Source organism: Salvelinus namaycush, chromosome 9 (genome assembly GCF_016432855.1).
Source record: "Salvelinus namaycush isolate Seneca chromosome 9, SaNama_1.0, whole genome shotgun sequence".
Classification (NCBI taxonomy): domain Eukaryota; kingdom Metazoa; phylum Chordata; class Actinopteri; order Salmoniformes; family Salmonidae; genus Salvelinus; species Salvelinus namaycush.
The window spans coordinates 15,382,032-15,403,609 of record NC_052315.1 but is presented as its reverse complement, the minus strand read 5'-3'; the positions used below and the strand labels follow the sequence as shown (position 1 = coordinate 15,403,609).

The 21,578-nt window shown below is 44.7% G+C and overlaps 1 protein-coding gene across 2 annotated transcripts in view; it reads right to left on the bottom strand.

Annotated features, from left to right (window-relative positions):
* The window catches only part of arid3a (AT rich interactive domain 3A (BRIGHT-like)), a 53,031-nt gene that overhangs the window by 13,973 nt on the left and 17,480 nt on the right, over window positions 1-21,578 (bottom strand). The window contains exons 2-4 of one of the 2 annotated variants that reach the window (XM_039000938.1): window positions 19,211-19,319; window positions 11,129-11,859; window positions 9,956-10,238 (exon numbers count right to left, since the gene is read on the bottom strand). In XM_039000938.1, coding sequence (XP_038856866.1) covers window positions 9,956-10,238; window positions 11,129-11,478 — 633 coding nt within the window. In that variant the 5' untranslated portion in view covers window positions 11,479-11,859; window positions 19,211-19,319. The remainder of the gene's footprint in view (window positions 1-9,955; window positions 10,239-11,128; window positions 11,860-19,210; window positions 19,320-21,578) is intronic. The other variant, XM_039000937.1, reaches the window with a different exon arrangement.

The following is a 21,578-nucleotide window of genomic DNA, read 5'->3' as shown; positions in this document are numbered from 1 at the left end:
ACATAAACCTCCTCACAGACATTTTGTATTGTTTACAAACATGAAAACAAATTCAGCCTTTCTCCATTTACATTTTAGCAGACACACTTTTCCAGAGCAACTAGGGTTAAGTGCCTTGCTCAGGGGCACACAGCTTAACCACTAGGCTACCTGAGCACTATACCTAGAGACAGAACCACTGTTGAACATGGCACAACACATTTAAAAAAGGTGCACTATGTAGAAATCGCTCCCCCATTTCCTGGTTGCTAAAATTCAAATATTTCACGTAATTTTAGTTTATGTGACAAACAAGCAAAACAAGTATAGTGTAGAGAATCATTGTACCATCTAAACAGCTGTGAAATATCTTTTCAACAACCAAAAATATTGTAATTTCAGCTGGTGTACAAAACCGAAAGTAAAAGAATCAAAACTAAACGTAAGAATGGGAAGCTTCATAGACTTGCTTTCAGAATGACAGATCTATAACTCACATTTCTATGTGAATTTGGTTGGGTCGCCCACAAAGTTACACATCCTGACTGAATTCCTGACTTCATAATCCAAGATTCACCTAATGGATAGTGGGTTGGGACAGTATCAAAGGATTTAGACGCAAACAAATACTCAGAGAAGCAAAAACAAAGCTGTTCCTCCCAGTGAGTATTGCAGCATTTTCTAAGAACTGAAGAGAGATTGGAGAGGATTGTAAAAAAAATAACAACGAACTGCTATGCTTGGATTAAGAGTAATATGGTGATACACAATGCAAAGGGTAGCATAGCAAGTGTAATATGTTTGAATTCTGTCAATTAATGGAGTCAATGAAGGAATCCTGCATAGGGCCAACGTCAAAGTAATAATCATGTCTTTCATTGGATATATTTACAGTTGATGTGAAAATAGAGTGAACACCACTTGACGATACATGACATGGAAATAGAATGAACACTATTCAATGACACATGTATCCCGTTCCCACTAACCTCAGCTGTTCTTACAGTACATACAGCCTGTATAGACTTTAATAAGAATGTGGAACAGTTGGCAGCTTGTGAGAGCGTCTAGATTGCTAACTGTATGACGATGTATTAAGGGCCTAACCTAACTACACAGTCTAATGAATAGTATCAAGTTTATAAATGCCAAAGAAGGTAGGGCGGAACTTTGAGCAAGCTGCAGTTTCACATGTGAGCAATGTGAGTGGATGGGGAAATGTTTGATTGGCACGAACAAGAACAGACTCTAAGAAGACAACATCACCTAACCAAACAAACTGGTCCCAGTGCCTGCGTTACCAAACAGGACCGGCAGACAATCTGAAGGGAACAGAAGACATGTCTGGCGAGAAAGGCTCTGGTTGTTAGCAGAGTGTCAATCAGAATGATTGATGACCTTGGCTATGAGGGTGATGGATAACGACAGTCCAGGTCACGCCACCCTCAGCAGCACTTTCCATGTGGCTCTTTAGGGAAGGAGATGTCCTGGTCAGTTGTCACTAGTTACCACAGCCACAAAGTCAAAATTGGCTATATCGCATAAATTCATGAAATGGTCTTCATTTAATGTTATGGTTAGGCATATGGTTAGCAGTGTGGTTAAGGTTAAGTTTAAAACCAGATTTTAATTAAGATAATTGTCAAAATAGGTGGGGTTTAGCCATCATTTTGTGGCTGTGGTAACTAGTGACATCTGCCCTGGTCGTGTTGGCCGGGCCATCCAGATCAATAGGTTGGATGGGTAAAACGTTTAACCTCTGCTGACACTTGATCATAGGGCGCGAACAATTGGTCCAGCCAGCGTCGTAAGGGTTTGGCCGGTGTAGGCCGTCATTGTAAATAAGAATTTGTTCTTAACTGACTTGCCTAGTTAAATAATGGTTAAATATATATATTTTTAAAATAAAATTAAACTGTCCTCTCCTTGTCAGCTGCCATGTTGTGGGACCTACCTGAATTTGTCGAATAGAAACACATTTTTTCATTGCAAAACATTTTCAGTTTGCAGTAAATGTTTTGCAACAGAATCAGCGTAATGAATACACCCCAGGGGGGAGTCATGACAATGCCCACTGTTGTGACTTGAATCCTAACCATCTTTCAGAAGTGGATGGGATCAAAACAAGGTGTGGCTGGTTAATCTCACACATCATTCTTTGTATGACGGTCAAGATTATAATGGCTATTGAATTGTACATTTACATTTTCCCCAACTGACATTTTCCCCAATCTATTTCAAATAAGGTGGATTCAGAAATACCAGGTAGTGTGAAACATATCTGTGTCTGATCTATTTCCCATTGATTTCTTAAAGAATGCAACCTTTTAATGCCCAAGGCGGATGGAGCACTGTTTCAAGGTATTTCAAGGCGACAGAGCACAAACATGATCTTTGTAAGGATATGGATGTTTCTATAGATTACTTATTTCAAAGACGTCATAACTTTGTTTGTTGACACTTCAAACGTAACCATTCAATATTAATCGCATTTTTACCAGAGTATTTTGGCACAAGGTTACATTCTAGTCTTTCATACCGTAAGAAGCTTGAGCCTTGTATAGAAATGTACAGATTAGACACGACAAACGACGCAGGTCATCCACAAAGAAAGATATATGGTTTGAGAGGCTGGACTCATAAAGCAAATGCATGTAGTATAATCTCAATCCACTCCCTGACAATGTATTAGTTGACAAGTCACGGTTAAATCAAATCACTTTCTGAATAAATACAAAGCTAGGTTTTCCCAGATAACTAAAGACACTGTGTAGATGCCTTGAAACTATACAAAAAAGGCCAAATGCCGAAATGGGAACACAGAAAAAGAAATGCTGACCTTTATGCAATCATTGTTTACATTCCTGCTACTAGCTACCCCCCTTCAAAACCATATTGAGTGCCTGCCAATTTCCAGAATCCCCTTGGCTGCACAGTTCTTACATCAGCTGCAAAGCAACTAGATACTGGACACTTTAAAACACTCCACTTCACAGCCAAAAGCCAGTATTCACTACACTTGTACTGCTTGGCTGCTGTTCAAACTGCTCTCTCCCTCGCTCCCCCCCACACCCTTTAGTTACATCCCTCTGTTTCTCCTTGACTCAACAGGAAGACTTTAATAGGTCTTCCAATGCCATTGTTTGTTTTGTTTAAGCCGTTGTTTTTATGGAATGCCTAGTTCCATTAACCCTGTTCTTTCTTTGTGTTAAAACAAAGTCTGTCACACACCCAAAGGTTCCCCAGGGCACTTCATGGCCGATAGTTTGACGACAGAATTTTTCAACAGGCCTTCAGCATATCCTCTAATGGTCTGCCGTGCACTGCACACAAATGATTGGGTCACACAAATAAATGTTGTGAGAACTGGATGCAATACATCACTGACTTTGCTTAAGTCTGGATTTTATTAATTTACAGTGTCCTCCGTAATTATTGTGACAGTGAAGCATTTTTTATTATTTTGGCTCTATACTTCAAAAGTTGGGATTTTAAATCGAACAAAAATCAAAAAAGCATTCAGAACTTTTACTCAGTACTTTGTTGAAGAACCGTTGACAGTCTTCTTGGGTATGCCATGATTGTTTTTTATTTTTATTGCAAACATTTAAAAAATACAGTTTTTGCTTTGTCATTATGGGTTATTATGTGTAGATTGATGAGGGAAAAAACTATTTAATCAATTTTAGAATTAGGCTGTAAGGTAACAAAATGTGGAAAAAGTCAAGGGGTCTGAAAACTTTCAGAATCCACTGTATAGGTTACAAATTTCAGGAGTGAACATCAAGGAATGCCATCGATATAGGAGTAGTATCAGCAGAATCACGCTGGCGAGCAATCCCAATAAGTGTCACTTTGTGGCATTGGCTCCAATTCATCCTTAATTTCCTGGAGTCACCGCCCTTCCCCCATTCCGTGTGTTGGTGCGTGCAAACCAATATTTAATGCCAACTCCCTGATAATAATGAGTGCAATACATTTTAAACATATACTCTATTTACTGTCCATCTGTGTTACATCTGCCCTTCTGTTTGTATTTAAAAAACAGGACAGGGTACATCAAAGTCTTTTCTGCTTTTGGAGTTTTATAGCCGGAGGATGAATGTGTAATGAAAGGAGAAGGGGTAGGCAATGGACAGTGGGGAGGTCAACACTCTCTGCCTCGTTTGTGGATGAGCAACAGATTCCCCTTCAACAAAATGACTGTTGTGGTTAGTCAACTTCAGGAAAGAGGAACATGGTAATTGTCATCCTAAAAGGCCCAAAATTGGAGGTTTTGTCTGGAATTGTGCTATAAAAGTAGGGGCCTGGTGGATTGTCAATTAAGATGCAATTTTTTTACTGGAGTATTTCTCTGTATTTAAAAACAGCTTGCAATTTATTTTCTCACATTTTTGGAGTTGGGCATGTTTGTTACAGAGGTCTGAATGCACGGCATGCTGTGATAATAATTAGTACATGTTTCAAGGTGTTAAAACAAAATACAAGAGGTGAATATGTAAGTCTACACGCTAGCTGCATGGTTAATGAGCTGCAGGGGGTAAAGCCAGTTCTGAACACAACAAACAAGACTGTAAGTTAAACATGGGAGGTAAAACATAGAGTTTACCCCCTGGTGATTGAGCACCAAGCTGCTTCTGAAATGGCACCGTATTCCCTACACAGTGCACTACTTTCTGGCCAAAAGTAGTACACTATATTTTTATTTAACCTTTATTTTGACAGGGAAGACATATTGAGACCTAGGTCTCTTTTCCAAATGCGCCCTGTATAACAAAATATAAAATACACATTAAACTAACACCCCCCCCAAAAAAATATACCAACAAGGTGCATTCAGAAAGTATTCAGACCCCTTGACTTTTTCCACATTTTGTTACGTTGCAGGCAAGAACCTGATGGTCACTCTGACAGACCTCCAGATTTCCTCTGTGGAGATGGGAGAACCTTCCAGAAGGACAACCATCTCTGCAACACTCCACCAATCAGGCCTTTATGGTAGAGGGGCCAGACGGAAGCCACTCCTCAGTAAAAGGCACATGACAGCCCACTTGGAGTTTGCCATAAGGCACCTAAAGACTCTCAGACCATAAGAAACAAGATTCTCTGATTTGATGAAACCAAGATTGAACTCTTTGGCCTGAATGCCAAGAGTCACGTCTGGAGGAAGCCTGGCACCATCCCTACGGTGAAGAATGGTGGTGGCAGCATCATGCTGTGGGGATGCTTTTCAGTGGCAGGGACTGGGAGACTAGTCAGGATCGAGGGAAAGATGAACGGAGCGAAGTACAGAGAGATCCTTGATGAAAACCTGCTCATGAGCGCTTAGGACCTCAGACTGGGGCGAACATATACCTTCCAACAGGATAACGCAGAAGTGGTTTCAGGACAAGTCTCTGAATGTCCTTTTCATACATTTGCAAAAAGGTATAAAAACCTGTTTTTGCTTTGACATTATGGGGTATATTATTGTGTTTAGATTACTGAGGAAAAAAACTATTTAATCCATTTTAGAATAAGGCTTTAACGTAACAAAATGTGGAAAAAGTCAAGGGGTCTAATTACTTTCCGAATGTACTGTATACACACACACACACACACACACACACACACACACACACACACACACACACACACACACACACACACACACACACACACACACAAATAAAACATCACAAATAGGAAATAGGGTGACATTTTGGACAGTGGAAGTAGGCTAGCCCAGAAAGCACCAGATTCTCGTGCCATGTTATTGTGATAACGAACAGGTATGATGACCTCTGCCTTATCAGATGTTGAACTGTAACAGATACATGTAGGCCTACAGGTTGGGAGAGAAAAAAGAAAAAGATCCTCCCTCATGTGTTTGATGGAGTAAACAACAGTGAATGGAAAGAGGTCCGGGTAGTAATAAAAGAAGTGCTGCCATAACAAAATATCAGGGGGCAGGTGTATGTACAGGCGCCAGGGGGTAGGGATGGGTGTCACTAAAATAACACAGCTCAAATGGCACTCTACTAGGGGCAAATCAGTTTCGTTGGCAAAAAAGTATCCACTGCTGGTATAATTTGATATCCACCCAACGAATCCTTTTTGTAATTCAGCTGCCTCCTTATGCCGGCGGCAGATATCTTCTATCAGAGGCTACTGGCAACCTGCCTCGCCTCAAAATTTTGATTAATTGATGACCACATTTTTAATCAGACCTCCGTCCCCACCACATGGGGGCTAATTTAGTCTGACCTTTCCACAGCCAAGATGATACACTCCTAGGCTGCATGGCCAGGTTTGGCTAAAGGCAGCTATACACTGGCTGTCATCTAGCACTTACCTGAATGTCTAGTTTTTAATGCAGGGCTAACATTTCTGTTTGGAATGGTTCCAACTGACAGACTGATAGAGACATGCAACATTTCTGAGAGGGTCTGGGTCCTGAATGGCCAGATTAGCACTCTCCCTCAGGCACATTCCAACTGCCTCCACCCACCTGCCCAAAATAAATGGTACGGTCTTAACCCCTTCCTCCCCATGGAGAAGCACACGCCAGACCATCACAGCACTTCTACTCAGCTACTATCAACAAGAAAACACATTTAACATGTGTTTGTATAACATAAAAATGAAGGTGGAAAATACATAAAGTTTGAGTTCATGTTCCTTACAGAGTTCCGTGTGGGGGGGAATTATGCAGAGAAATAAACTGAATTCCGCAGTGAGTCATTAACATTGGATTGCGTAACATTATCTGAATGGACAAGGTACTAGTACAGGAACTATTTTTAATTTATTTTTCCTTTATTTAACTAGGCAAGTCAGTTAAGAACAAATTCTTATTTTCAATGACAGCCTAGGAACAGTGGGTTAACTGCCTTGTTCAGAGCCAGAATTACAGAATTTTACCTTGACAGCTCAGGGATTTGATCTTGCAACATTTCAGTTACTAGTCCAACGCTCTAACCACTAGGCTACCTGCTGCCCAGTTATTGATTATATAACTGTCAACAATATAATATAGATTCTGGGGTAACCATGATATAACTCAGATTGTTACGGCAACGCTGACATGTCATGATAACATGTGGTAGAACATTCTAGAACTGTCACGGCCGTTAGCAGAAGAAGAGGACCAAGGTGCAGCGTGGTGTACGTACATTTTTCCTTTTATTTATAAAAATGACGCAGAACAAAAAAATAAACACTACAAAAACAAACCGTGAAGCTTAAGGCTATGTGCCATCAAACAAAGTTACCTTCCCACAAACACAGGTGAGAAAAAGGGCAGCCTAAGTATGGTTCTCAATCAGAGACAACGACAGACAGCTGCCTCTGATTGAGAACCACACCCGGCCAAACACAAAGAAATAGAAAACATAGAACATAGAATACCCACCCCAACTCATGCCCTGACCAAACCAAAATAGAGATATAAAAAGGATCTCTAAGGTCAGGACGTGACAGTACCCCCCCCCCCCCCCCCCCCCCAAAGGTGTGGACTCCGACCACAAAACCTAAACCTATAGGGGAGGGTCTGGGTGGGCATCTATCCGCGGTGGCAGCTCAGATGCGGGACGCAGACCCCGCTCCATCACTGGCTCACCCCACCTTGGTGGCACCTCTGGTGCGGGGACCCTCGTCGTCGACCCCGGACTGGGGACCCTCGTAGCGGGCTCCGGACTGGAGACCATCGCTGGAGGCTCCGGACTGGAGGCCGTCGCTGGACGCTCCGGACTTGAGGCCTGAAGGCCATGGAGGCCATGGAGGCCATGACTCTTCACTGGAGGCTTCTTGCCATGGATCATCACTGGAGGGAGGAGACGTATGGGCAGTCTGGTACGTTGAGCTGTCACAGAGCTCACCAGGCTGGGGAGACATACAGGAGGATTAGTTCTAGGCGCAGGCACAGGACTCACCAGGCTGGAGAGACATACAGGAGGCCCTGTCCTTCTGGGGACAGGCACAGGATACACTGGGCCGTGGAGGCGCACTGGAGGTCTTGAGCGTAGAGCCTGCACAACCCGTCCTGGCTGGATGGTTATTTTCGCCATGCAGATGCGAGGTGCTGGCACAGGACGCACTGGGCTGTGCAGACGCACCGGAGACACAGTGCGCAGAGCCGGCGCATGATATCCTGGGCCGTAGAGAGGTACTGGCGGCCAGATGTGCTGAGCCGGCACTCTCCGACCTGGCTGGATGCCCACTCTAGCCCTGCCAATTCGGGGAGCTGGAAGGTAGCACACCGGGCTGTGCACGCGCACTGGAGACACCGTGCGCTCCACCGCATAACACGGTGCCTGACCAGTACGACGCTCGCCACGGTAAGCATGGGGAGTTGGCTCAGGTCTCCAACCTGACTCAGCCACTGGAGGCTTCTTGCCATGGATCATTACTGGAGTCTTCGTGCCATGGATCATCACTGGAGGCTTCTTGCCATGGATCATCACTGGAGGCTTCGTGCCATGGATCAACACTGGAGGCTTTGTGCCATGGATCGTGCCATGGATCAAAATTGTGCCCCCCCCCCCCAATTTTTTTTGGAGCTGCCTCTCGGGCTTCCTTGCTAGCCGTGTTCCTTCGTAACGCTGCCGCTCTGCTCTTGCTGCCTCCAGTTCCTCCCGTGGACGGCGATACTCCCCAGCCTGCCTCCAGGGTCCCTTACCGTCCAGGATCTCCTCCCAAGTCCATGAATCCTGGACACGCTGCTCCTCCTTACCACGCTGCTTGGTCCGTTGTTGGTGGGAAGTTCTGTCACGGCCGTTAAGAGAAGAAGAGAACCAAGGTGCAGCGTGGTGAGCGTACATTTTTCCTTTTATTTATAAAAATGACGCCGAACAAAACAATAAACACTACAAAAACAAACCGTGAAGCTTAAGGCTATGTGCCATTAAACAAAGTTAACTTCCCACAAACACAGGTGGGAAAAAGGGGAGCCTAAGTATGGTTCTCAGAGACAACGACAGACAGCTGCCTCTGATTGAGAACCACACCCGGCCAAACACAAAGAAATAGAAAACATAGAACATAGAATACCCACCCCAACTCACGCCCTGACCAAACCAAAATAGAGACATAAAAAGGATCTCTAAGGTCAGGGCGTGACAAGAACATGCCCAATTCCATACATTTTGCCTTGGATCTCTTAACACAGAGACCCATGTATTAAATTATTTCACCAAATACGCAAGTACCGAAATTATATTGTCATTATTACATAACTTCCGAAGTCTGTGTAAAAATGACAATATGTGTAGAAAACATTTAACTTGCATTTCCCTATTTTTCAAAAATACCCTGCGGCAGCATTTTACAGAGGCTGGCTTATGTAAAATGTGCATATAGCAGCTAGGTATATTTTATGGTTGGTTGAACTTTGTTTTCACACAAGAGATATTATAATTTATGTTTAAATAATGCAATTCACATGTTTAACCTATACTTTTTCCACTTCTACCCTTTATCAATAGCTAACCTAACCTTTAGCATTAGCTACAATGGAAACATACATGTATGCAGTGTATTATGTTCTCTTCTTTCTGGTCCACCTCGACATAGCCCTATCGCTATGCTCGAACACAGCTTCTCACAACGGAAATACTTCACATAAAAACAATCCCACTGTATCTATACAACAATTTCAACAGGGTCTCCAAACCATATCAAAACCAATGCAGTGTTTACAGTAAATATGAGCCTGCTAAGGACGGTTAAAAGTAGACTCAGCAATATGACATCATACACAGCTAGGCGACTTCCTGCTTACATCAACAGCATTCAAATTTCCTAAGACCCTTTCCAATGTGAGCATGCCTCAAGGGAGGGAGGTTTCAAATTGGAGAGCCGAACTGAAGAGCTAATAGTGGCATTCTTGGCAAATATTGTCTTCCGTTGATGTCTGGAAGCAGGAAGTCAACCCCGCTGTGGGTATACCTACCTACATGTACCTACCCACTATAACCCCCCCCCCCCAGGGTCCTACCTGTCTAAACTGCTCTTCGTAAGTCCAGTCTCCGTGGTCCTGGCCTCCCAGCTGGCTGTGGGATCCGTGTGGGGGGAGGATGGCCATTCTGGGCTCCTGGTCTGGGCAGGTCCCGGTGCGGGGCCGGGCCTGCTTCAGCAGCTGGGAGTGGGCGTGCAGCTGGCGGTGGGGCAGCAGCAGGGCCAGCGCCTCCCGGCCCGTGGGAAGCCCCTCGTCCACCAGCTCGTCCTCATAGTCCTCCTCCATCTCCCCCTCAAAGTCCTCCTCATCCCACTTCTGCTTTCTGCAGCCGAGAGAAAGAGCCATGCCAGCCACGTTACAACACCGTACACATACTGGTATATACCAATGTACTGGTGTTTGGGTGACTTGGAATGATCTCCAAAAGTCCTTAAAGGATTTGGTGCCTCTAGGGCAATTCAGGCATATGTTAGAGAGCCTTTTTACGAAAGAATGTGTTTGTTTCATATTATTGTGTTTTGATTTTCATGTTTTGCGTTTGCTTTCATGTAGTGTGTAATTGATGAGTATATAGATATGTATTGTGTAATTGATGAGTATATAGATATGTATTGTGTAATTGATGAGTATATAGATATGTATTGTGTAATTGATGAGTATATAGATATGTATTGTGTAATTGATGAGTATATAGATATATATTGTGTAATTGATGAGTATATAGATATGTATTGTGTAAATGATGAGTATATAGATATGTATTGTGTAATTGTTGTTTATTGATGTGTTGGACATGGTCGTCATTGTAAATAGGAATTTGTTCTTAATTGACTGACCTGTATAAATAAAAGGTAAAACATTTAAATAAAACTTGTGTAAGCACTCGTGTAATCACGAGGGCAATAATTATTTTGATCGAAAGCCAGCTAACACACGATTGAAACTTTAAAAAGGTGTTGCGTGACAGTATATAGGCTAGGCTAAATGGTAAAGATTGGGAACATTTTAATAAACTTACAAAGGTCAAACAAAACCCTAGACCAGAGCAAAGCACCCAGTCAGACATTCAAGGTTAGTCATTTAGCAGACACTCTTATCCAGAGTGATTTATTAGGGTTAAGTGCCTTGCTCAAGGCTTGGGGATTCAAACTAGCGACCTATCGGATACTGGCCCGGTATAAGCATGTATAAGCATGAGGCAGTCCTACTCACATCATCTCCTCTTCCTCAGAGCCCATCATATCTTTGTACTGTTCCCCTTCCTCCTCCTCATCATCATCCTCTTCTTCCTCGTCCTCTCCCCCGCTGCTGCGCTCTGACATGGGGCTGTCTGAGGCCCTCTGCAACCCGGCCGCCACCGCCCTCATGGCTGCCAGGGCCGCCATCTGGGCGTGCTCTGACTCCGGGGCGGGGCTTCCCATCAGCTGGTCCCCAACGCCAGCGGTGGTCCGGCCGTGACCCTGCGGAGCGCCGTCCTGCTGCAGCTGCTGTTGCTCCAGTTCCATCAGCAACTTGGCCCTCTGCTGCCTGTGCAGGTTCTCCATCACGGCTTGAAGCTTCATCTCAAGGGAAAGTGTTGCACCGGCCGGGGGTCTCCTTCCCCTCCTCCCCCTGAATAGCTCCAGTCACAGGGGCTGGTGGGGGCTGCCGCCTCGCTAAGTCCTGATGCTGAGGGCCTGGATGAAATGCCTGACCAGCTAACTCAGCGGCAGGAGCGTTCTCTTGACGGGTAGGTAAGTTAGGTCCTCGAAGAGCGGGAGGGGTTCTTAGAGCAATGAAACATTCACTCGGACACTGTCCACAGCCAGAAGTCTCTAGTACTGTTTCTCTGTGCAGGGAAGGGAAGGCCAGTGGAGAGTCCCTGTGAGCGCCGTACTTAGGCACTAGCGGCTGAAGTGGTGGAGATCTCTATGTGGACCACACCGTAATGGCTTTACCAGGGCCTGTGGGAAAGAGACGAACGTGAGAAAAAGATCTAGCCACTGCTTCAACATTGTTTCTCATGTTGGTTAGCCAATATGGTTGGTTGGTTGCAGACAGTCTACATGCTGGTTTCAGTTGATGTGTCAAATTCAAAAAGTATTCAAAGAGAAAGTAAAAATAGTAACAAGTGTGTTACATAGATAAACTATTTTCTATATTTCCCTCACTATATATTTCCCTTCAAAAAAAAAAAGGCTTCTAGCCAATCTATCTATGGGTAGCAGGGTTGACGAGTTATTTGTATTTATTATGGATCCCCATTAGCTAAGTGTGTGCCCACTAAGTATTATGCTCAACACACTCAGTTTTCCCAACAAAACACCAGAAAATAGCCAAAAAGAGTAGAACCAGCGAACTGCTTTCACACTATGATTTGACAATTAGATGTTCAATGTTTGTTCTGATTTAGATACATTTTTTAAGGAATAGTTTTACCATATTAAAATGTTACAGGGTTGACCTTAAACCTGAGGGACAAATGGGAATAATCATTAAATCACATTAAAAAAATATATACAAGGGCATTCATACCCCTTAACTTTTTTTTTTTACTCAAACCTTATTTCCTGCAATTCTATACATTATGCCATTGAGTGAAGGGAAAATGTTGAAGTTTTTAAGCTAATTTCCTGCAATTCTACAAATTTTCCATGTCTTATGTTTGTTCAATCCTGAACGTTTTCTGTTTTTGTTTTGTGTTTTATTGGGGGGGGGGGGGGGGGGGGGGGGGGGGGGGTCTGTCTTGGCCCTGTTCTGGTTCCGGATCCAAATGAGTATGGCTGAGTTAGAGCATAGATGTATATGATCCATTTAAAAAAAAAAAATGACCGTACATTTTTTTTTATTTTTACTGACTTGCCTAGTTAAATAAAGGTAAGAACAAATTCTTATTTTCAATGAAGGCCTAGGAACAGAACTGCCTTGTTCAGGGGCAAAACGACAGATTTGTACATTGTCAGCTTGGGGATTTGATATTGCAACCTTTCGTTTAGTAGTCCAACGCTCTAACCACTAGGCTACGCTGCCGCCCGTGTCTAAAGAATGTAAAACGCACCCTATTCGTGGAACGACCCATAAGTCAGACATCTTTTTTTTTTCAGTCAGAAATGCAAATATAAGGGGGAAATCTATGGCACTCATGACTGAACAGCCCTGGTTTACATGACTACTATGCAATTTGTAGAAAATGTTGCTCAGAGCATGTTCTAGGATGACCATGATCTTTTTGTACTATTCTCAAGTGACTCACACCACAGCAATTCATAAGAAGGCATGTCAAGCTTGGCATGACTGTAAGCTAGAAAGACCTAGCACATGCTATAAGGGGAAAGGTCTACATTTCGATTGAATAAGACCTGGGTCACATCTAGGTCAGAAAAAACATAAGCTTAACACAGTGTTCTCGAATAAATAGCACACACTGACAGGGATATGAAGACACCTTCTCCAAGCAGGTGTTGAACAGACTAGGTTGCCTCTGAAATGACACCCTAGCTAGCCTATAACTATAATGCACTACTTTTGACCCTAGGCCTATGACTCCAGCCATGATAGTGTTCATGATGCTTCTCTACTCACTGGCAAAAACGGCACTGGCAAAAGAAAAACGGCACTGGAAAAACTTGTCACTTCCATGGGCTTGTGTTTCAGAAGACGTGCAAGAAATAACCACAAGATGAGCAGTTTTATTAGTAGAAGTGAGTCATTCAATATCGACTCACTCAATATGATTTTCTGGCACAGAGAGCAACTATGTCACTCCAGTTGTTGGATCCAAAATAGTAGCAATATGACATCATATCATATTGTATCGGCTTTTATTGCACTATGGTAACAAGACTATTGTCTGTTCATTGCAACCATAAAACAAGACATTTACATTTCAGCATATTCTGGTCTGTAAGATTACAGGCTATGGACCAAAAATGCTATGTTGATTTACATTTAAAATAATATCAAGTTAAACAGACATGTTGAATCATCCAACAGTCGGATGCATTGCACATAATTATTTATCTTATGCCAATTTGCTGCACCCAATGTTTCACAATAAAATTTCATAAGCCAGGGATTAAGCTTCACGACAGTGGTTTTCAACAATGGTGCACAAAATGTGCTTCCCTATATTTGGAAATATTCCATGACAGACAGACCATGGCAGAACAGCAAACTGGTTTCCTGTTCCTGAACAAAATACATTTAGTTGGGGGAGGTGTTTGTGGTTCCTCTGCTTCAAATGCCTTTTTTGGTGTCCAACACCTGTGATTTCCCACAGAAATGGCAAGATACAGCAAGGAATGAGGACTATGTGTTAGGTCATCGATTAATCATTCTGATTGGGACTGTATGTGTTAGGTCATCCATTCATCATTCTGAATGTTAATAGGGAACATTGAAGCGTTGCATCATATGAATCACCATTATATCAACAACTTTGGGACTATGTTGTTTATGTCTATGATTCATGTGATGGTATAATTGCTGATGATGTCGTGACTAATTCAGTTTCTAACGCCAAGACTAACGGGCTGAAAAATAGGTTTCTAGCCATGGACAGAAAAAACAAGCCTGATCACATAGGAACTATATTTTCTCTGTGTTATGCAATACTGATGTGCAGTGTGGTAAGCATTGTAGAGCAAACAAGCTACTTTGCATCACAGGTAGACGCAACCCACTGGTGGTGAACGGCCAGGGTGAATTGAGTAACTTCACTACACTATACACAATGTGAACCACAACCTTAAGTCAATCACTTGATCATTGCAACCCGTTTACATTTCATATGACTTTCCTCTCAAATGTCTTTTGGCTTCAAACCAAAGCAATGGACACCCATAAGTGATCTGACCTTAGGGTTATTGGTGTAGGCTAGATGAAACTGGCTGAGGGGGAGCTGTCACGAAGCCAATCTAGTGGACAGACGGTTTAAATGAAGGATAAGGGACGAATGATATGTTATTGGGTTAATCCTTTACTTACCTACTGGCACAGAGACAGAGGGAGGGGTGAGGGTGGAAGATAGTGAGGTCTGAACAAACAGGACAAAGAGATAAGGAAAGCGCTAAGGGTCTAATTCCAAAGTGATAAAGGGTCTCTGCCACCTCACATAATGGGTGCTCCAATATTCAACTATAGTCTCCTAAAGAATAAACAAGACCAGTACAGAGCATTGAAATTGTGCTTTGGTAACGTTTGAAATGTGCAGTGTATATTTAACCGGCATGCCGGTAATGGACAGAAAAGAGCTAGTTGAGTTCGGAAGTGTGTAGCGATCTCTCCAACATATCTGCGACTACGGACCACTTCTTGACATCATTTCCATTTTTGCTCAGAATACAGTTGGACATTTGGGAGGCCTTTTTCAGACTGTACTGAACAAAAATATAAACGCAACATATAACAATTTCAAATGTTTTACTGTTACAGTTCATATAAGAAATCAGTCCATATTGTAACGGCTGATTTCCTCCTCTTCGTCACAAAACACACGTGAAACCCCGGCTGCCTTAGTATGATTCTCAATCAGGGACAACGATTGACAGCTGCCTCTGATTGATAATCATACCAGGCCGAACACAAAATCCCAACCTAGAAAATCACACATAGACAAACCCACCCAACTCACGCCCTGACCAACTAAATAAATACAAGACAAAGGAAAACAGGTCAGGAACGTGACAGAACCCCCCCCTTAAGGTGCGAACTCCGGGCGCACCACCATAAACTCTATGGGAGGGTCTGGGTGGGCGTCTGTCCACGGTGGCGGCTCTGGCGCTGGTCGTGGTCCCCACCCCACCATAGTCAATCCCCGCTTCCGTGGCCTCCTCCCAATGGCCACCCTCCATATAAACCCCATTGGATTAAAGGGCAGCACCGGACTAAGGGGCAGCTCCGGACTGAGGGGCAGCTCCGGACTGAGGGGCAGCCCCGGACTGAGGGGCAGCACCGGACTGAGGGGCAGCACCGGACTGAGGGGCAGCACCGGACTGACAGATGGTTCTGGCAGCTCCTGGCTGGCTGGCGGATCCTGGCTGGCTGGCTCTGGCGGATCCTGGCTGGCTGGCTCTGGCGGATCCTGGCTGGCTGGCGGCCCTGGCGGATCGTGGCTGGCTGGCGGCCCTGGCGGATCCTGGCTGGCTGGCGGCCCTGGCGGATCCTGGCTGGCTGGCGGCCCTGGCGGATCCTGGCTGGCTGGCCCTGGCGGATCCTGGCTGGCTGGCCCTGGCGGATCATGGCTGGCGGAAGGCTCTGGCTGCTCATGGCTGGCGGAAGGCTCTGGCTGCTCATGGCTGGCGGTAGGCTCTGGCTGCTCCTGTCTGGCGGTAGGCTCTAGCGGCTCCTTTCTGGCGGAAGGCTCTAGCGGCTCCTGTCTGGCGGAAGGCTCTAGCGGCTCCTGTCTGGCGGAAGGCTCTAGCGGCTCCTGTCTGGCGGACGGCTCTAGCGGCTCCTGTCTGGCGGACGGCTCTAGCGGCTCCTGTCTGGCGGACGGCTCTAGCGGCTCCTGTCTGGCGGACGGCTCTAGCGGCTCCTGTCTGGCGGACGGCTCTAGCGGCTCCTGTCTGGCGGACGGCTCTAGCGGCTCCTGTCTGGCGGACGGCTCTAGCGGCTCCTGTCTGGCGGACGGCTCTAGCGGCTCCTGTCTGGCGGACGGCTCTAGCGGCTCCTGACTGACGGACGGCTCTGAAGGCTCAGGACAGACGGGCGGCTTTGAAGGCTCAGGACAGACGGGCGGCTCTGAAGGCTCAGGACAGACGGGCGGCTTTGAAGGCTCAGGACAGACGGGCGGCTTTGAAGGCTCAGGACAGACGGGCGGCTTTGAAGGCTCAGGACAGACGGGCGGCTTTGAAGGCTCAGTACAGACGGGCAGCGCAGGCGGCGCTTGGCAGACAGACAGCTCAGACGGCGTTGGGCAGACGGGCAGTTCAGGCGCCGCTGGGCAGACGGCAGACTCTGGCCGGCTGAGGTGCACTGTAGGCCTGGTGCGTGGTGCCGGAACTGGAGGTACCGGGCTAAGGACACGCACCTTAAGGCTAGTGCGGGGAGCAACAACAGGACGCACAGGACTCTGGGGGCGCACAGGAGGCTTAGTGCGTGGTACCGGAACTGGAGGTACTGGGCTGGAGACACGCACCACAGGGCTAGTGCGTGGAGGAGGAACAGGGCTCTGGAGACGCACAGGAGGCTTGGTGCGTGGTGCCGGAACTGGTGGTACCGGGCTGAAGACACGCACCATAGGGCTAGTGCGTGGAGGAGGAACAGGGCTCTGGAGACGCACAGGAAGCCTGGTGCGTGGTGTAAGCACTGGTGGTACTGGGCTGGGGCGGGGAGGTGGCGCCGGATATACCGGACCATGCAGGCGTACTGGCTCCCTTGAGCACTGAGCCTGCCCAACCTTACCTGGTTGTATGCTCCCTGTAGCCCGACCAGTGCGGGGAGGTGGAATAACCCGCACTGGGCTGTGTAGGCGAACCGGGGACACCATGCGTAAGGCTGGTGCCATGTATGCCGGCCCGAGGAGACGCACTGGAGACCAGACGCGTTGAGCCGGCTTCATGGCACCTGGCTCAATACTCAATCTAGCCCTGCCAGTGCGGGGAGGTGGAATAACCCGCACCGGGCTATGCACACGTACAGGAGACACTGTGCGCTCTACCGCATAACACGGTGTCTGCCCGTACTCTCGCTCTCCACGGTAAGATCGGGAAGTTGGCGCAGGTTTCCTACCTGACTTCGCCACACTACCCTTTAGCCCCCCCCAAGAAATTTTTGGGCTTGACTAACAGGCTTCCTACCGCGTCGTCGTGCTGCCTCCATTCGCCGGTATCCCTCCTCACACTGCGCCAAAGAATCCCAGGCGGGCTCCGGCTTTCTCCCTGGGTCGATCGCCCACCTGTCGATCTCCTCCCACGTAGTGTAGTCCAGATTTTGCTCCTGTTTCCGTGCTGCCTCCTCATACCGCCGCCTCTCGGCTTTAGCTGCCTCCAGCTCTTCACGAGGGCGGCGATATTCTCCAGGTTGTGCCCATGGACCTTTACCATCCAGTATTTCCTCCCATGTCCAGGAATCCTGCGATCGCTGCTGCTGCTTTCCCCCACGCCGCTTGGTCCTTGGTTGGTGGGTGATTCTGTAACGGCTGATTTCCTCCTCTTCGTCTGAAGACGAACACGAAGTACACTTGAGAAATTACAAAACAAAACAATAAACGACGTAGACCGACCTGAACATGAGAACTACATATAAACGAAGAACGCACGAACAGGAACAGACTAGACAAACGATACAGTCCCGTGTGGTACAAAAATAACACGGAAGACAAACACCCACAAAACACACGTGAAACCCCGGCTGCCTTAGTATGATTCTCAATCAGGGACAACGATTGACAGCTGCCTCTGATTGAGAATCATACCAGGCCGAACACAAAATCCCAACCTAGAAAATCACACATAGACAAACCCACCCAACTCACGCCCTGACCAACTAAATAAATACAAGACAAAGGAAAACAGGTCAGGAACGTGACACATATAGTCAATGCCATATAGTCAAGGCCAACGACATTGACCAGCTTTCTATAAGAGGGCTATTACGGTGGTTATCTAAACTGAACAAAAATATAAACGCAACATGTAAAGTGTTGGTCTCATGTTTCATGAGCTGAAATAAAAAATCCCAGAAATGTTCCATATGCACAAAAAGCTTCTTTCTCTCAAATTTTGTGCACAAATTTGTTTACATAATTGTTAGTGAGCATTTCTTATTTGCTTAGTTGGGCAGGATATTATTTGCCACGCTAATCCATCCACCTGGCAGGTGTGGCATATCGTTGTTTTAGAGGGTCTGAATACTTTCCGAATGCACTGTATATTTACTATAATTTGTTCATGTGTTTCACCTAACCTCATGACCAAAAACACACATTGCTCAAAACGTCATAACCCTCTGAAGTCTTCAGTGGTGTTATGTGGACTGTGTCAATGTGCATTCCATGGGAAGTGCACCCCTATTGATAAAACTAACACAAATGTATGGTTGTATTGGACATGTGAGGCATGCACTTCTATGTTTCCGTTTCACTCTCTGGATGATTCCGACTGTGTATCTCTCTTAGTTGGGCAGGATATCAACCCTGATAACATGGTCTTTAACCCATTAGATATTAATGAAGCCAACAATAGATATAATGATTGATTCAAACTTCCTGAAATTGACCAGAAATAAGTCTATCACTTGCGATTAATATAATGTTAAGAAATTTAACAACCTTTATAGCAGATGATTTAATTCCAAGAAATGCTTATTTCCTACCTTTATAATGCTGTTCACCAGTGTAGAATATCAAGAGTGGGAGGATGAGTGTCCATTTTTGTTCATAAACGTTTTCAATTCTTTGTAAGAGAGGACCTCACACTTACATCTGAAAACAAAGTATAAGAACAAATTTACTCACCTACTTTGGATATCCCCAAAAATATATTTGACTAACAAATTCCAAGAAACCTTAAATAATATAAAGTACTTGGAAAATCCTCAATCAACAGTTGAATAAGAAAAAAAGGCATCTACTACTATCCCATCTCAATTTATTTTTGGAAATAAGACCTATAGTGATCCTGATGTTATTTCATGTGAATTTAATAACTTTTTTGTGAATGTGGGTTCCTCTCTGTCAAAGAAAATTAGCAAAACTGATGGAAATGGGGCCTCCCGAGTGGCGCAGTGGTCTAAGGCACTGCATTGCAATGCTAGCTGTGCCACTAGAGATTCTGGGTTAGAGTCCAGGCTCTGTCGCACAATTGGCACAGCATTGTCCGGGTTAGGGGAGGGTTTGGCCGGCAGAGATGTCCTTGTCCCATCGCGCACTAGCGACTCCTGTTGCGGGCCGGGCGCAGTGCACACTGACACGGTCACCAGGTGTACTGTGTTTCCTCCGACACATTGCTGTGGCTGGCTTCCGGGTTAAGTGGACATTGTGTCAAGAAGCAGTGCAGCTTGGTTGGGTTTCGGAGGACGCACAGCTCTTGACCTTCGCCACTCTCGAATCCGTACGGGAGTTGCAGCGATGAGACAAGACTGTAACTACCAATTGGATACCACGAAATTGGGGAGAAAAAGGGGAGAAAAAATACAAAAATAAAAACAAAAATAAAATACTCATGGAAATCCCTTGGATTATATTAAGGGACATTTCCCTTCTCTGCTCAGTTTGACCCTCCTGAGGTGATGGAGGTAATTGGTAACTTAAAGATATCAGCAGCAGGTCATGATGAGAGTGGTGCCTCTTTGGTGAAATCAGTGTCTTCCTTGACTACTGAGCCTCTAATGTATATCTTCACCAAATCTATGGTATTGTTCCTAAAGATTTGAAAATTGCCAAAGTTATCCCCATCTATAAAACTGGGGATCCAAGATCTTTTACAAATTATCGGCCAATATCTGTACTACCGTGTTTTTCTAAAATCCAAGAAAAATTGGTGTATAAGAGAATGTTGAAACATTTAAATCAACACTGCATTCTATATGAGCACCAATATGGTTTTCGTAAAAACTACTCCACAGATATGGGTCTTTTGCAACTTGTGGATAAAATATTTACAGCCCTTAACAATCAATACGCTCTTGGCATCTCTTTACATGTATCCAAAGCGTTTGAAACGGTTGATCATGAAATATGACTTTCTAAATTGCATTATTACGTGTTTCATGATTATACATATAATTTATTATAGAGAACAATTTGTTTATGCAAACGGGTGTGCATCTACCAGGGCCAAGATATCCTGCGGCGTGCCACAGGGTTTGATAATTGGACCTTTGTTATTCCTAATCTATTTCAATGACCTTGCTGCTGTGCCTTCTACCGTACTTCCCATTCTCTTTGCTGAGGATACCAATTTGATTTTATCACACAAGAATTTTGATTCACTAATTAATGAAGGCAACTCAGGCATGGCCACATTTTCTGAATGGTTCCAGATAAACAAATAATCTTTAAATGTAAAAAAATCCTACTTTATTGTATTCACTAGTAAGAAATATTGTAAATATATTGTGTTAAGTGTTTCCTCCAAATAGCTTAACTCTTACACACTCACACACACACATTTAAACAAAACAAATACTTTTTTCCCCTCGTGATTACTGATCATACATTTATAATTAGTAGGTTTTATTATCTGTTTTAACAAAGCTTTTGTATTTATGTATTGTATATTGGGCTTCCAACCACACTGTTTAAAAAAAATGCATTTGTTTTTATCTGTATTGTTGTTTATCACTTGTTTTCTTTGGCAAATAAATTAAACTTCTCCACATTTAATTTTCCCCATAGGGGATTTTAGAAATACTTAGGGGTGGCAGGTAGCCTAGTGGTTAGAGCGTTGGGCCAGTAACCGGAAGGTTGTTAGATCGAATCCCCGAGCTGACAAGGTAAAAATCTGTCATTCTACCCCCGAACAAGGCAGTTAACCCACTCTTCCTAGGCCTTCATTGTAAAAAATTGGCCCAGCATCGTTTGGCTGGGGTAGGACATCATTGTAAATAAGAATTTGTTCTTAACTGACTCGCCAAGTTATATTTTAAAAATAATGGCTCTGTTTCGTGGTGTTATGTTCTGATAACCATGTAAATCTTTCTAGGACAAGGTGACTTTTATAAATATATTCACCCCCCCCAA